The 14,382-nt window shown below is 34.0% G+C and overlaps 3 protein-coding genes across 3 annotated transcripts; 2 read left to right on the top strand and 1 right to left on the bottom strand.

The window, feature by feature from the left end:
- The first annotated feature begins 93 nt into the window (after positions 1 to 93).
- Positions 94 to 2,337, top strand: LOC125056021 (novel acetylcholine receptor chaperone). Its single transcript, XM_047658833.1, has 4 exons — positions 94 to 528; positions 827 to 965; positions 1,108 to 1,252; positions 2,054 to 2,337. The coding sequence occupies exons 1-4, from the start codon at positions 418 to 420 to the stop codon at positions 2,127 to 2,129; spliced, it is 471 nt and encodes a 156-aa protein (XP_047514789.1). The 5' UTR covers positions 94 to 417; the 3' UTR covers positions 2,130 to 2,337.
- A 2,503-nt stretch (positions 2,338 to 4,840) lies between these two features.
- Positions 4,841 to 6,894, bottom strand: LOC125055966 (vacuolar protein sorting-associated protein VTA1 homolog). Its single transcript, XM_047658759.1, has 5 exons — positions 6,716 to 6,894; positions 6,419 to 6,607; positions 6,041 to 6,191; positions 5,521 to 5,678; positions 4,841 to 5,437 (listed from the first exon to the last, which is right to left on the bottom strand). Exons 2-5 carry the CDS (start codon positions 6,597 to 6,599, stop codon positions 4,968 to 4,970), a joined length of 960 nt encoding a protein of 319 aa, XP_047514715.1. The 5' UTR covers positions 6,600 to 6,607; positions 6,716 to 6,894; the 3' UTR covers positions 4,841 to 4,967.
- Positions 6,895 to 8,142: 1,248 nt separating this feature from the next.
- LOC125055993 (GTP-binding protein Rheb homolog) lies at positions 8,143 to 12,196 on the top strand. Its single transcript, XM_047658797.1, has 5 exons — positions 8,143 to 8,313; positions 8,399 to 8,470; positions 8,645 to 8,852; positions 8,964 to 9,093; positions 9,254 to 12,196. The coding sequence occupies exons 1-5, from the start codon at positions 8,265 to 8,267 to the stop codon at positions 9,341 to 9,343; spliced, it is 549 nt and encodes a 182-aa protein (XP_047514753.1). The 5' UTR covers positions 8,143 to 8,264; the 3' UTR covers positions 9,344 to 12,196.
- Positions 12,197 to 14,382: the final 2,186 nt, after the last annotated feature.

Here is a 14,382-nt window from a genome sequence, read left to right as displayed (position 1 = left end):
AGTATCCATTTTATGTAACGAATCTATGGTTTGGGTGGATCAAAGACCTCAGCGTGCCTCGACAATGTGAAAAAATAAGTCGCGCCAAATGTTATCGATTATTTCGCGCCGGCGCGCGTCGTAACTCACTGGATCTCGCCAGTTGGACATTGGAATTCATTTCATTTCTTCAGACTATACTTGCGTTGTGTCGTTAAATTCTTATAAATTAATGCATAATTACAGCAAATATCTAACGTTTTAATAACTTGTTTATATAATTAAAAAGTGACTATTGAGAGATATATATAATTTCCTCGGAAACTCTTGACAAATTCTTATACGCCTATTGAACATTTAAATCAGGTTGTGTAGTATTCATCGGTGAATCGATTGAATCTATTTAACAATAATATTGTACAGTGTTATTTATTTATAATGGGGTCGATTGTGCTAAAAAGTTTATCTATTCTTCTGGGATTGTTCTTTATATTTATGGGTATTACCAAGATTTCTCCATTTATTTCAAAGGAATTGCACAAGGAATTGGTTAGTATACTTATATTAATTTCAGATGAAATTTAAGAAATATGCAAAGGTTGTTGCATTACATTTTTGTTGCGACGCGATGTTCTTTGCTATTTCGGTATTTGGCTTGCCGCCTAATAACACGAAATTCTGGATCTGTCTGGTGACAGAGCGTTTTGAATATTGATATTTGTAATCTCACGTAAGCCGCGAGTCGCAAGTTATTGCTTATTTTTCTGATTGTAGTCTGGGCCGATAGGATAATGAGTAGAATCAAAAATATTTTAAAACTCTGTCATATTCTTCACACTGTTTGCAGCGAAAGGAGTACGTCAGATATGCGAAAGTGTTTCCGTTGAGTGAGATGCTGGATTTTAAAGTTCCGTCCAAATGGTACCGACGGACTATCGGGGGATGTGAAATACTTTTTGGAATAATTCTCGCTCTTATACCACATCGTAAGTTTTTCAGAATTATTCAGATATTTTATTTAATTGTACAGAATGTAAGTTTCAATGATTGTAAAACATTTATAATTAATGTCTATAAGTAAAAGCTTCATTGCTCACGAATTGATCGTTTCCGTTTCGACCCTTTCAGAGAGGATAAAAAACGCGGCAAACATTGGTCTAATCCTACTGATGGTGCTGGCGACGTACTCGCACGTGGCCATCAGCGACCCCTTCGACCGATCCGCACCCACCATCGTCTTCTTCTTCATGCTTTGCGGGAGACTGGTCGTTTGGTAAGTTGGAACTCTGAGTTTCTCGGGTTATTTGTGTCTCTAGTGCTGTTTACACTTGGTTCTATGCACTGCTGACTGCCGAGATACCCGAAAAGTGAACATCGTCGACGGTCTATTAATAATATGTGCGTCAATAGTAGCGTGTGTGTAAAATGATAAAGTTGCACCTTGACCAATTTTTAGATGATATAAACATGAGTTAGTAAATAAAATTAGTCCCATCACTTCGGCAGCGGCTTCTGGCAAGCGTCCAGATAATTCGGAATGAGAAATCGCCTGTCTTTAGAATTATAGCTTTCTTTAATCGCGATACATCTATGATCAAATTAGATTAGTTCACAACTGATTTTTTAACGGTCGTTAAACTTGCATCTTATAGGTATTCCAATAGACATTGGAATTTCAACAAGAATCTAGAGATTCGCTTAGATGAAAAAAAATTGTAAAATTGCAAGATTATCACCACCAGATTTATGTAAAAGCAGCCAATTCTATTCTAATTATTAAATTTTGTGTGTTCTCGCGTATATCGAATAGCATATCATCAGTTATTTGAGTTAATGAAAACGCGCGTCGGCGACGAGGCCAAGTCTCGCGAGAAGACAACATCGTAACGTAAACAACACATAAGACACTGTTTCTATTTGCATGTCAGTCTCTTAGACGTAATAAGATCATCGCATTTCTTTAGTTTTGCTTCGAAATAGTATAGTAGCGTTAGCGTAGTAGCGATTCTGATCGGTAGAACCCACTTCCCGAAGCGGTGGTATCAATAATGTTGAATTACAATTGTGTTTTCAGGTATCAGACCCATCGCCGAGAGATGCTGGAGAAGTTAGCCGCGACACAAAACGGCAACGGTCTTAAGAGAGATTGATATTATTTTGTTGTCGAATACATTTAATTTTTTGTTGCGTTTTATCCATCGGTCTACTGAGCGTTCCTTTTCAACAGTTCCGTTTGTCGCACCCTTGGTCCAGATAAGGGAACGAGTAGGTTGTCGATTACGAATTTATTAATGTTACTTCGGTGTTCGCCTTTTTGGTCTTTATATGATTAAACGCCCTGTGATTTTGGTCTAGTCACTTTAATTTTTAATGTTTTTCTGGCGATCCTAAATTGCTAAAGAAAACGAGTCTTTTAGAATTGAACGTTAGTATTCAAATGTTTGTGAATATTACTCAATTAATTTAAACATATAAATAGCGAATAACTTTGTCATTATAAGAATATTTGATGACAAAATGTCATTATACTGACGGTAGGCCTTTTACCGATTTTGTAAAAAAAATCAAATTGTGTGAGCTATTATTACTATTACTAAGTATTCACTGATCACATTAATTCATGACCCGAGTAACGATAATTGTAGGTATATGTCACTTGTTTTCAGTTTTGTACCATAGACCATAGTGCATAATCATTAATCATGCATCATTTTATAAAATTTTGAAGGTTTCGTTGAACAGAAGTGATATTATTTTAAGTGTGATTGTTGTACGTATATAATATACTAGAGTAGGCTATTTGTATGAAAGTAACGTTACCTACTTACTGTCTTGTATTAAGGCCGATTTACATTATCTTAGTGTTTAGGAGAGTGCTTTAGTACAACTTGAAAGGCAAGTTCTTTAGCGTAGCGTTTACTAAAGCAAGTAGCGTTTACATGTTTCAACTAAAGTACTATCCTAAAGCACTCTCCTAAACACTAAGATAATGTAAATCGGCCTTTAATCAATTACTAGACGCCAGTGTGGGACAGATTGGTTATCCCCTTTAGCTTTATGTGAAATGAGTGTGTTGTCGTGTAATTTCTGACTTACTTAGTAGTTATTTAATTATAATCGTAGGCTAATCGCTCTGAGATTGCTCAATACAAATGCAACAGCCTACGACATTTGGACATTTTAAAACATTTATAAACGCACGAATGTTCTATAAAGTTTCATTTTCTATTCTTCCCCTGTTTACTTGTACTAAACATTGTTATAATTTGTAATTTACCTAGAGAAAAATGTAACCAAAAAATGACAACGTGTATTAAGTACCTACACATTGAGATTAATATACGCACAAGTTTTATTTCCTGAATATTTGTGTAGATGGCACATATAGCCAATTCATATTTCATAATAGAGAAAGTAAGAAAGCTTCTGTTGGCCGATAGCTCCTTTGTGTTGCAGTTATGTACTTTTAAATACACGCATTCGAATTCGCACATCAATCTAACAATGGGAATCCATATTTTACCTATTATTAATTTAAAATTTATCTTTCTGACTCCTTGTTTTAAAAAATCCCCGGTTAGAGGCGTATTGTGTGTGGTGAATAGGTAGATAAGAACGATCATGACTGGTTATTCGTTGTTAAAAAGAATAACACTGCCTGATGTCGTTGCAAATTAGCCACCATGTACCTAATTTTATTTTCATTAAGAATTTAAATTTAAGCTTCGTGTACAATAAAAATTAGTTAACATAGCTTACTGTATTTTCTTTTCACACTAGTTTAGTTGCGTGCGACTCTTATCTCTCTGGGGTCGTAGGATCTATCCCCGGCTGTCATTAATATACAAAAAACCCAAGATGCACAGTCTCATATAAAAGTAACGCTCGAAAGTGTCCCGAAACACTATTTCTGTCCATAACAGTATATGTTACAAGCATATATTATTGCAAAATCAACCTTACGCGAATTGCTTAAAGTTGTTATTACAACGCAGTGTATACGTACTTAAAGCAATAAAATTTTACGACCGACCGTGGTCGGTAGGACAAGGTATTGAGTGGAGTCGAACATGACTTTTTTATTTACAACTATTTAACATAATTTTAAATTTATCCGACTTTTCGGGTGCTTTACAGCGTGAGTGGTCACGGTGACTGAAGACAAAAGGTGTTGGATGTTAAATAGTTGTAAATTTATAATAATACATAACTTTAATCCGGTTAAAAAGTTTTTTCTTTAAATTAAAAAAAAATGTTAAATTGGCTACCTCCTGACCCACACTTTATATAGCGTAAATATATTTGTCAAAAACTACACACAAAAAAGTTCAAGAGTACATACATTTATTTATAAAAAAAAACACAAATAAATAACATCGACTCCACTTGTAGACGCGAGACTATTTGAAATGAGCGCACAATTTAGAATGTTGCGCTCATTTTTTGAGGACGTTTTTTTGACGTTGAGTGTGCATCTTGGGTATTTTGTATATCAATGCCGGCTGTGTACCAATGGACTTTCTATGTGCGCATTTAACACTCGCTCGTACGTTAAGGAAATTATTATGAGGAAACCGGCATGTTTGCTCACCTAAAATCACCTACTTGCCTATTAGAAATAAAAATAGGCCCAGACCTAAAAGGATGTACCACCCATTGGTATTAGTTAAGTTAAATAATAATAAATTAAAATATATTGCTAAATACATATATAATAAATAATTTTATTTATGATAAGTATTTGAACCCAATAATAAGCCTGTATTACTACGACAATCACAATGGGCATTTACACACATTTGACATCAAGAGCAGGAATTCTAAAGACGAATGTGAATAGATTAAATAATACTATTAATACTTATGAGTTGACATATTTTGTAGAATAATTTTATTAAATGCATATACAATTTGCATTATATTCACATATGAATTTATATATCTTTATTACTTATAATAATTTGATTGAATACAATACAATAATAGCTTTAAGCTGGATCATGTCCAGTCTGAAGGAGCTCTAGAGCATTCCTCAAACTTGAAATTGCAGTTTTAATATCTTCGTAATTCAATGCACTGCTTGCCCATTTGCAATATTTCTGTGCCTTAGCAATTTGATCGGGACTAAGCTGTGCGACTAACATTGAATTATCTCCATAGGATGCCGTAGAAGGAGTCGGTTGTGGTTGTTGTGAGGGATCATATGGTACAAAACCCCCAGGGTTAGGGTCAGGCGTATAAGGTACTGGGGGAAGTTGTGATGCTGCTCTTAATGCGGCATTTGGATCTGGTAACAAGTTGCTATAGGTGGTAGGTAGAGAAGGTTGGGACAGAGTGCTATCAGTAAATCCAAACTCTTGTGGAAAGCTCGAAGGGACTGCCGGTCCTTGAGTTGGTGCTTGCCCACCATCACTTGATCCTGCTTCATTTTGGTTACTATCTTCAGATAGTTGTGAAGCTAGAATAAGATTAAGTTATGAGTTTTATGTAAACAGTATTAGTATAAGAAAAAAATATAATAAACATAAATTAACAACACACCAGCCTCTGGCATCTCTCCATTTTTTAAGCAGCTGTGAATGTGGGCTGCTCTCCACTTAGCATATTTCTGGTTTTGGGCTGCTTCATCAGTCAATTCACCAAAAGTGGTAAGAACATCATAAATCATGCCCGCCAAAAAAAAAGATTTCACCACATTCCTGCAAAAAAACAACTAGAAACTGTCCGGGTGTAAAATCACTCTAAAAGGACAATACGCTCTTTGCCTGATGTTTGAGGTTTAGATGCAATGCATTCACAAAAGCTCTGATAAGGTAACAGCATTATACCCAGTTGCATACACTGCCCGTAGCTGGATATAAATGTATATTGTTTTGTGAAACAAGGCAGTTATGGGGATAAGGCAATAATTAAACAGCATTAAACATTATATTTTAGCAGTCTTCTATCAATTTGGGATAATGCAAACTGATGATGATGTAAACAAACAGATACCAACCATAAAATAATTTAATGGAAATAAAAAAAAAATATGGTAAAGAAAAACCAATAATCAATTTACTTTCCATAATTTCGCTCTCTGTCTTGCTTGTCTGCAAAAAGAAATAACTTAAGAGCATAATTCTCCAAATGTGCTTGAGCCACCACCTCATTTGATATTGCATCATTATCCTTGTTTATCTTTTTAGCTTCTTCTAACCAGTCCATGATAGCTGAATAAAAAACAGAATAATTAAAACCATTGTGGCTAACCATTTCATGGATGTATATAATGAATTGGCTTGTTAAACCTGGACTTTATGATTAAATGTCTATGTGAAATTATATATAAAAATCGTTTGGCCATATTGCTATAGGATCTGATATGAATTAAAACTAATATGACATGGCACAATGCAGTAATAAATTGTTAGATATAGTCACGAAATAAAGGGCTTACTCATTAAAATCTTGGTTTCATCTGGTGTTTTCTTTGTTGTCAGTTTAAGTCCGACTTGTAATGAATGAAGGCGACACCAATATGCAATAACAGGGTCTCGGGAATCATGCTCAGATGCAGTTTTAAGATAATATTGTATACTTTTCAAACTGGGTGGACATTCCGGTATATTTAAAGACATTGTGTTCACTTCAAAATAATAAATAGAATAATAATGTTGGTTTGTAATGAGTAATGACTAATGTTTAATTATAAATGAAAATGTTTAAAATCATTAAATATTATCTAAGACATTACGAATATTATTGTAGAAGCAGGAAAGTGACACAAAAAGTGTTAGTATACTAAATGAGTGCAATAAAATCAAATAACAGAACCACTATAAATCCAGAAATTTAACGAGTATATTTTTAGACGCAAATTATTGCAATTTGCAATTTTGCATTAGTGTAGAATATTGAGGAATGACTGATGACATAATAGATAGATGTAATCATGCCATTCGTCATGCACCCGCACAGACTAGGAACTACAAGTTGGCATAATATTAGAGTCTGTATGGAAAGCGAATTGTCAACAACATCGTTACTTCATTATGTGCGTTTTCCAATTGCAGAGCATTTTGCGACACAGTGCCGCACAATGCCGCATAATGCTGAAGCTTAATTGGAACGTGAATTAGTTTTCAAATGCATCAGCAGAGTGCGCTAAGTCAGTGTTGTAAAAAAAATGTTGAATTTGTATGAATTGAGTTAGCAACCTCATTAATGTATAAATAATGTGGTAAACAATAATAATTGGTTGAAATCTTTTTACGCTTATTTTAATCATCAAATTATTTCATTAACATTTTTTTTATTGAAATAATAGAAAACCTTTAAAGAATATAAGGTTTTAACAAGCTAAATTAACAGTAAAATATTTAGTTTCATGTAAGAAACATCATTACGTCATCATCATTATTCATCATTTACGTTTTGAGTAATATTTTTTAATGATTTCTAAAAAAATTATATACTTTTTCAAAACCATTGCATTTTTTTCTAAAGTATAATCCTGTACAATAAATTTGTTTACAGATCCGAATTTTAAAATAAAATTGTATTCATATTTTAAATGTGGAATATAAAAAAAGTAACTATTTATCATCCATACTAATATTTTTTTTTAGCAGTTTGAAATAACTTTAATTATTTTCAAAATCTACGACGAAACGAAAGCCTTACAAATTTTTCAACAATAAATAATATTTACTAACGAAAATTTCGATAAATGCCAACTTAAAGAAAAATACTGGTCAATTTTCTATCACTGTGTTGGTATTGTTTGCGAGAAGCTCGCGAGAGCATTCGTTTTGAGAGTGCTCAATTGTGCGAAGCGTTGCTGTAGTTGGAACACTCGACGTTGAGCATTATGCCGCAAAATGCGATCTAGTGCTGTAATTGGAAAACGCACTATAGTTCATCAGTAATAATATTTATACTTATTATTTATTAATATGAAGCCATAATTATAAGTACATGGATATAATTTTTGAGAATAAATTGAATGACGCGGAGCAAATCAGACTTTCATATTGTCCGGACGCTAGTTTGTAATTTGTATTACAGCCACGCCGGCATCTGTTATAGGCAATATTAATGATTTTATATAGTATATATATATATACTTATATATTTTCATTTGTCAACGCTTTTCAATGTCAATTGTCGTATGATAAAATACAATTTTTAAACGATTTTGTCAGAACTCAGAAGTCAGAATATAACTAATATTTATTTTGTATATCTAGAAAATAAATCCTATTGAAATATTTTTCGTGTTCAAGTTGTGAATAGTTAGTGAAATGCCTTCGAAGCAAAGGAAAATTGCTATGATGGGCTACAGATCAGTTGGTGATTATTAATTTTACTATTCCCTAGTAATTTCTGTTGTGACGTATTATTTTAATTAACAATAAATAATTAAATTCATTTGCAGGCAAATCCTCTCTGATTATACAATTTGTGGAAGGACAATTCGTTGATTCCTATGATCCCACCATTGAGAATAGTATGTAATTTTTTTTTCTTTGTTTAAGGCATTATTATTAACCAAAGCATGCTTATAGTGTGGTTAGTAACACAGTTTAGAATAGTTTAGCTTACTTGAAAACGAAAACATTATCTTCCGTCCCCTGGTTCACTTTCCGTATTTTTTTACCTCTGATAACATTGTATGTTTTAGCTTTTACAAAATTCATTCGACTTAACTCCACTGAATATGAAGTTAAACTGGTAGACACAGCTGGTCAAGATGAATATAGTATATTTCCACTTCAGTACAGCATGGATTTTCATGGTTATGTTCTGGTATACTCAATAACTTCAAGTAAAAGTTTTCAAATTGTACAAATAATCTACGACAAACTCTTAGATATGGTTGGAAAAATTCAGTAAGTTGGTCAAATTTTGTAATTAGATTGTTGTAACTTAAGTAACAGGCAAACATTTTTATTGAATATTTGAATGTCTAAATAAAATTAATAATGAATTATTATTTTCAGTGTCCCTATTGTCCTAGTTGGAAATAAAACAGATCTACATTTGGAAAGAAAAATTAGTACAGAAGAAGGAAAACGATTAGCTGAAAAATGGAATGCTGCATTTGTTGAAACAAGTGCAAAAAGAAATGAGGTAAGTTGTAAGAGTAATATTTCAAGATTTGACATGAATAAACATACATTTTTATAGAAACTTAAAATATAATTGGATGTATAGACTTTCATGAATTTAAAAAAGTGCATAAAAGTACAAAGGCAGGTAAAAAAATCTAAATACACATATTTTATTGCAGTCTGTGACGGATATGTTTCATGCAATGCTCTCAGAAATAGAGAGGTCAGATGGTCACATACCAGAAAAGAGTGGCTGTGTTATTTGTTAATGATAAAGCAAAGCAAATGCTTAAGTAATTGTGAACAAATCCAGGTGATAGATGTAATAAAAATGCAATTGAGTTTAGCTGTTTAGTTTAGCTACAATGTGTTCATTTAACAGTTAACTTATAATTTTAAGCTGTATCCCATAGAAGAAAATTTGTAAAAGGTGTACAATTGGTAAATGATAATTAAGTCAAGTAACAAATCTTGCAATGTTTGGAATATACCTAACTTTCTTTGTAATTGTTTATATTGCAAGCACACAAGCAGTTCAAGCTGTCATGTGCATTTGTCATATTTTGTTAATTTTATATTAATTAATTTAAAATTAGCATGTTAAGTTATTCAGCATGTCTTTTGTTTGTAATATATATTTAAATGTATATTAATACCATATAAACACTAATTTTAAGTTAGACCTGCCATTGTATCTGAATTTAGTTCAAACTTCAGGTATTTTACAACACATTAATTATTAGAATTTGAGATATAACATTCATAATAGAGTTTTAATTGTTTTTTGTATTGATAGCAAAATTATCATAATTTAATGAGTTAAAGCAGAAAAACTATATTTCCCGAAATCTGAACTCAATGTACCAAAGGCAGTAAGGTTGCGGGGTTCCAAGAATTGTTTTGAATTTGAATTGTTTGAAACAATTTCCAAACACCCAATGTGTTACCTGTTGTCTTTAAAACATATTTTATGTACAGGCCTTTTAATATAAAATTTAGACTGTAAATAAATATAAGCTCTAAGTTATAAATACATACATTAATCTTTGATTAAAAATAGCAGCTATCACTTGCAATGATTTTTATTCTGAACTCTAAACTTAATAGCAAGTGGTCAATGAATATCTTTGCCTTTGTACACACACAATAAGAGCAAAAATGATTTTGCTAGCACAGAATTTGATTGTTAAAATTAAAATCATTGTACTGAATGAAGCATTTAACTCATATTTCATTGGACTCAAAAATAAAAGAGTCCATACGATTTTTTACAGAACTAGCTGCAGCATAGCTTTGCTGGAATGGATAAGCTATATGCAATTGACTTATGATTTTGTGCATTTAATTGCTTCTTAAGTAGTAGATAGTAAGTTCAGATTCAAGATTAAATTTATTAAAAAAAAGCTGTGACCAAGTTTTCCCAAATATGACAAAATCATTATAATATCTAATGTCAGTTAATTGAGGAACAAATAATATTATGATTTTTTAAATTTAAATAACATTAACATGTATTTGAATACATATACAAAACTGATTAAAATTATGATGACAAAGATTATTTATAAATCCTATATATAAAAATATATTTCATTTAGATTTTTGTTAATGTTATTTGTACTTTGGAGCCAGAATAAGCACCAATAACTCTTGATAATGCCTACATTTTAAATATTAACAACACACTCAGGGTAAGATTTAATCGAGACTTAATACTAAGTATGACTCTGACATGTTTGGCTTAAGGTTGAATTAAGTAACATTGGTATATTGTAATTATATTTGTAAAGTTAGTAATAATGACTAAGGATACATTTTATTACGCTTATATTACTTAAAATGGTTTATAATTTTTATTTGTTTCCTTATTATTTAAATAGAATTTTTATAAACTGATTTTTTTACTTTTTGTTAATTTACAGAACCTTCAACAATAAGATCGCTATAATTTGTTTGCTACAATCGTTCAAAATTTTATATGTGAAATTGGAATCAATTGTGATCTATTTTATGGCTATGGCCCTCTTAAGGTAAGCTGTGTCTGTTTTGCGTAAACAAACCAAAGACATTGGCATGGCTGTGTTTTGTTTTATTCTAAAGGTTTGGTCAAACAGCGGACGGGGCAGACGCGACGTGAGCAGTTGTAATATAGGACCCGACATCAGACATGTCACACAGAGCCAACGGTCGCGTCGCGTCACCAACCAATACAAGAAAAGTACGACGGGACGGGGCGCGAACGGGGCGTGAGCGCGACGCTACACGATGTGTTATATGGGTATTCGTTGTAGTAGTCAAACAGATAGCGGGACGGAAGACGTCGCGCCCGGCGCGGCGTGACGGCAACTTTATATTCGACAGCAAAAATGGACATGGAGAGAGTTGAAAAACTAATCGAAAGTGTTCGAGCACATTTTATGTATGATTTGGTCCATTCCCAATACAAAATTGCGAATTTGAAATCAGCGATTTGGGAATTAATAGGACGAAATCTCAAAGAGCTGGTTTGAAAATGCTCGAAAATAATTCTCTCGAACTTGACGTAAATTATTTTTGTCGAGTGCGGCTGTTCGGCCGACGCGACGCTTGCGGGATCATCACGTCCGTAGTGTGACATCCACGCCGCGTCGCCGTCACGTCAGCGCTCCTTCACCGTCCCGCCCCGTCCGCTGATTGACCAAACCTTAATAGGCTCGTGTTAAATTAAAACGTTTTCATTGTTTACAATGTAGATTTCTGCAAATTTATCTTTCTTCTCAGACAAATATTAGTTTCTTTCCTGTTTTAGAATAGGCTGAATGTTTGTATTTTTCGTAATTTCACTTTACTATGTAGTAGTACGTAGAGTCTAATCATTACTAATTTAGTAGTCCAAATATGAAAATATTAAGCCGGGTCCAGACGAGTGTAACGTGTAATGGTGGGTACAGACTGGTGAAACGTAACATGAAATGTATTATTCTGCCTTTCATTGCATGTTCGCTGCAAGCGTGGACGCATAGCGCGCTCTTAACGCGCATTCACTACGAACCTCCCGCGTTCGTCTTGATCCGCCATTCTGCCGCGAACACGGCCCTTCGATACACGTTTTTAAACCGGTAGATCACACGAAGCATGGAGTCCGAAGACCATGTTCTTGCTATGACGATTATCAGTACTTCATTATTAATAATACATCAACTCGTGAAAACACGCCGAAGACCTTAAGATTTTTCTTAAAATAGTTTTCATTTTGCGTGTTCCACAAAATTTCACGAACTCTGTACGCATCTATCAAGCAAAATGCCTTTTCCTCACTCCACGCAGTGTCGTCCTCCATGTTCGTTGCGTGCACGTGTTGATTTCAAAACGACCGTCCACGTTGGCGCACCGCGCACACTGCGCGCCCCTTTGTGTTCGTTCGAAAAACCGACAAATCACGGATCGCTCCGCGCGCGGCTTGTAATGCTCGTAGCGTGCGCGTGAAATGCACATTTCGCGCGCACAAGACGTCCAAACTATGAGAAATTGTTACAAAGTGTGTTACCTTTCATGATACATTGCAGCAATGTGTACGGTAAATTCTTTCATTGCATGACACATTGCATGTTACGTTTCACCAGTCTGTACCCACCTTAATGTAATCCACCGTGTAATGTAACACGAATTCTACTTGTGGACGGCACTACGAGCATTACATGTAACGCTCGCGCGGCGCTCGGGGTTGATCCATCGGCTGTCGGTTTTTCGCGCGAACACAAAGACGCTCGCAGTGCTCGTTTGGACGGCGTTCGTGACGGTTGTGTCGTATGTACGTTCATGATGTGGAGTGACGAACAATCGCTTGAACTTATTAGTTTGTATCAAGAAAAACCTGTTATTTGGGATCCAAAAAACCCGCAATACTATAAAAAAAATCTGAAACACGATGCTTGGAGTGATTTCATAGTCATTCATTGGAAAGAGATGTAGAAGAATGCAAAAACAAAATGATTAGTAGTGTTAGAGCCAGTCTATCTTGCGGCAAAATTGCAGATCTCATTATAGTGTCTTGTCTTGATATTTTAGGCGCAATGATTGTTAACAAATATTCGAAGTCAGTAGGCGACATCCGGGTAAAGTTTTTATATTGACCGCTTATATGTTGAGATTTTAGTTCCACAAGTAAAGAAAATCTTCTTTTATACAAATTAGTTTTCCACCATCGACGCTTCCGACTTTTGCGGTCTTCAGTTAGTAAATACATGAAAATAAAAGCCGCACCAGCTATCACGACCTTCCTATTCGGCATGTTCGTAGCAACTGAGTGGAAACAGCTTTTGAAATATTTCCGCGTTCACAATTCGCTTTGAGTTCGTGTGCCGTCCACACTGTAGATGCTAAATTACACGTAATCTTACATTACACGTTACACTCGTCTGGACCCGGCTTAAGGTGTAGGCATATTAAATTTAAATTATTTTTAAATAAGAATAAAAAGAGTTCTACACTACAGTTTTTAGCAGTACCTACTAAAACAATAGGTATGTACCCATTGTACATACATTTTATATACTAGTCTCCGATTGAAATAGAATCGCTTATTCGAAGCCGGCTCCAGACTCGCGAGGCGCCTCGTCGAGGCACTCTTCACGAATATTGGCCAGGTCAGGCGGCACGAGTGGTGGTAGCCATCCACTCTCACTCACTCACTTTATTTAGTTGCTCGCTACATCTACCTCAAGATGGACATGGTTGGAGTGACTACCTAAAATTATGTTTTTTGCAGTATTATATTAAATTACAATGAATAATGTTATTTTCTATTTGTTTTATGTATGTGCAATAATCTTTTAAAAATTGTTGACATTTCCTAACTCAAACGTGTAAAAATAAGACAAAATATAAAAAATTGCTTTAAACATAATTTTAAAAAGGCCAATTATCTACTGTATTGGGAAAAAATCTTTGTGGGATGGACTGGCATTCCTGGTCTAGCCAATGCTCTGTATTAATGGCCGCGTTTTTACACTGCCTTTCTGACTCTCCTAAGTATTAAAAATCCATGAAGTGTGATATCAATAAGTCTTGCTTCTTATTCCGGGGAACCACCTGTCGGCTATTCGTTTCAATGGAAACGGTATTTCTCTTATAATACTTTGTCATTATATTCAGGAGAATATAAAAATGAGCATGTTTCAATTAAGTGCAATGCCCTTATGGTCAAGGTGAAAGCGACTTTCGGTTGTTTTAAGATTCTTAAGAAAGCTATCGATAATGAAACATCTCCTGAACTGGGATGCATGGAAGTGAAATGTTTTGCATGTAATCGAAACACATTATCTCTTGT

Source organism: Pieris napi, chromosome 14 (assembly GCF_905475465.1).
Source record: "Pieris napi chromosome 14, ilPieNapi1.2, whole genome shotgun sequence".
NCBI lineage: Eukaryota > Metazoa > Arthropoda > Insecta > Lepidoptera > Pieridae > Pieris > Pieris napi.
The sequence above is the reverse complement of the archived record's forward strand: the minus strand, read 5'-3'. Positions and strand labels throughout refer to the sequence as shown.

What these genes read in the sequence shown, in the direction of transcription:
- LOC125055966 (XM_047658759.1), bottom strand. Translation starts at nt 6,599, where the DNA reads ATGTCTTTAAATATACCGGAATGTCCACCCAGTTTGAAAAGTATACAA. An exon ending in TGAAACCAAGATTTTAATGA is followed by an intron (nt 6,192 to 6,418) that starts GTAAGCCCTTTA and finishes TTTTTTATTCAG; the next exon opens with CTATCATGGACTGGTTAGAA. An exon ending in AGAGAGCGAAATTATGGAAA is followed by an intron (nt 5,679 to 6,040) that starts GTAAATTGATTA and finishes GTTTTTTTGCAG; the next exon opens with GAATGTGGTGAAATCTTTTT.
- LOC125056021 (XM_047658833.1), top strand. Translation starts at nt 418, where the DNA reads ATGGGGTCGATTGTGCTAAAAAGTTTATCTATTCTTCTGGGATTGTTC. An exon ending in TCTCGCTCTTATACCACATC is followed by an intron (nt 966 to 1,107) that starts GTAAGTTTTTCA and finishes CGACCCTTTCAG; the next exon opens with AGAGGATAAAAAACGCGGCA. An exon ending in TGCGGGAGACTGGTCGTTTG is followed by an intron (nt 1,253 to 2,053) that starts GTAAGTTGGAAC and finishes TTGTGTTTTCAG; the next exon opens with GTATCAGACCCATCGCCGAG.
- LOC125055993 (XM_047658797.1), top strand. Translation starts at nt 8,265, where the DNA reads ATGCCTTCGAAGCAAAGGAAAATTGCTATGATGGGCTACAGATCAGTT. An exon ending in GATGGGCTACAGATCAGTTG is followed by an intron (nt 8,314 to 8,398) that starts GTGATTATTAAT and finishes ATTCATTTGCAG; the next exon opens with GCAAATCCTCTCTGATTATA. An exon ending in TGATCCCACCATTGAGAATA is followed by an intron (nt 8,471 to 8,644) that starts GTATGTAATTTT and finishes TGTATGTTTTAG; the next exon opens with CTTTTACAAAATTCATTCGA.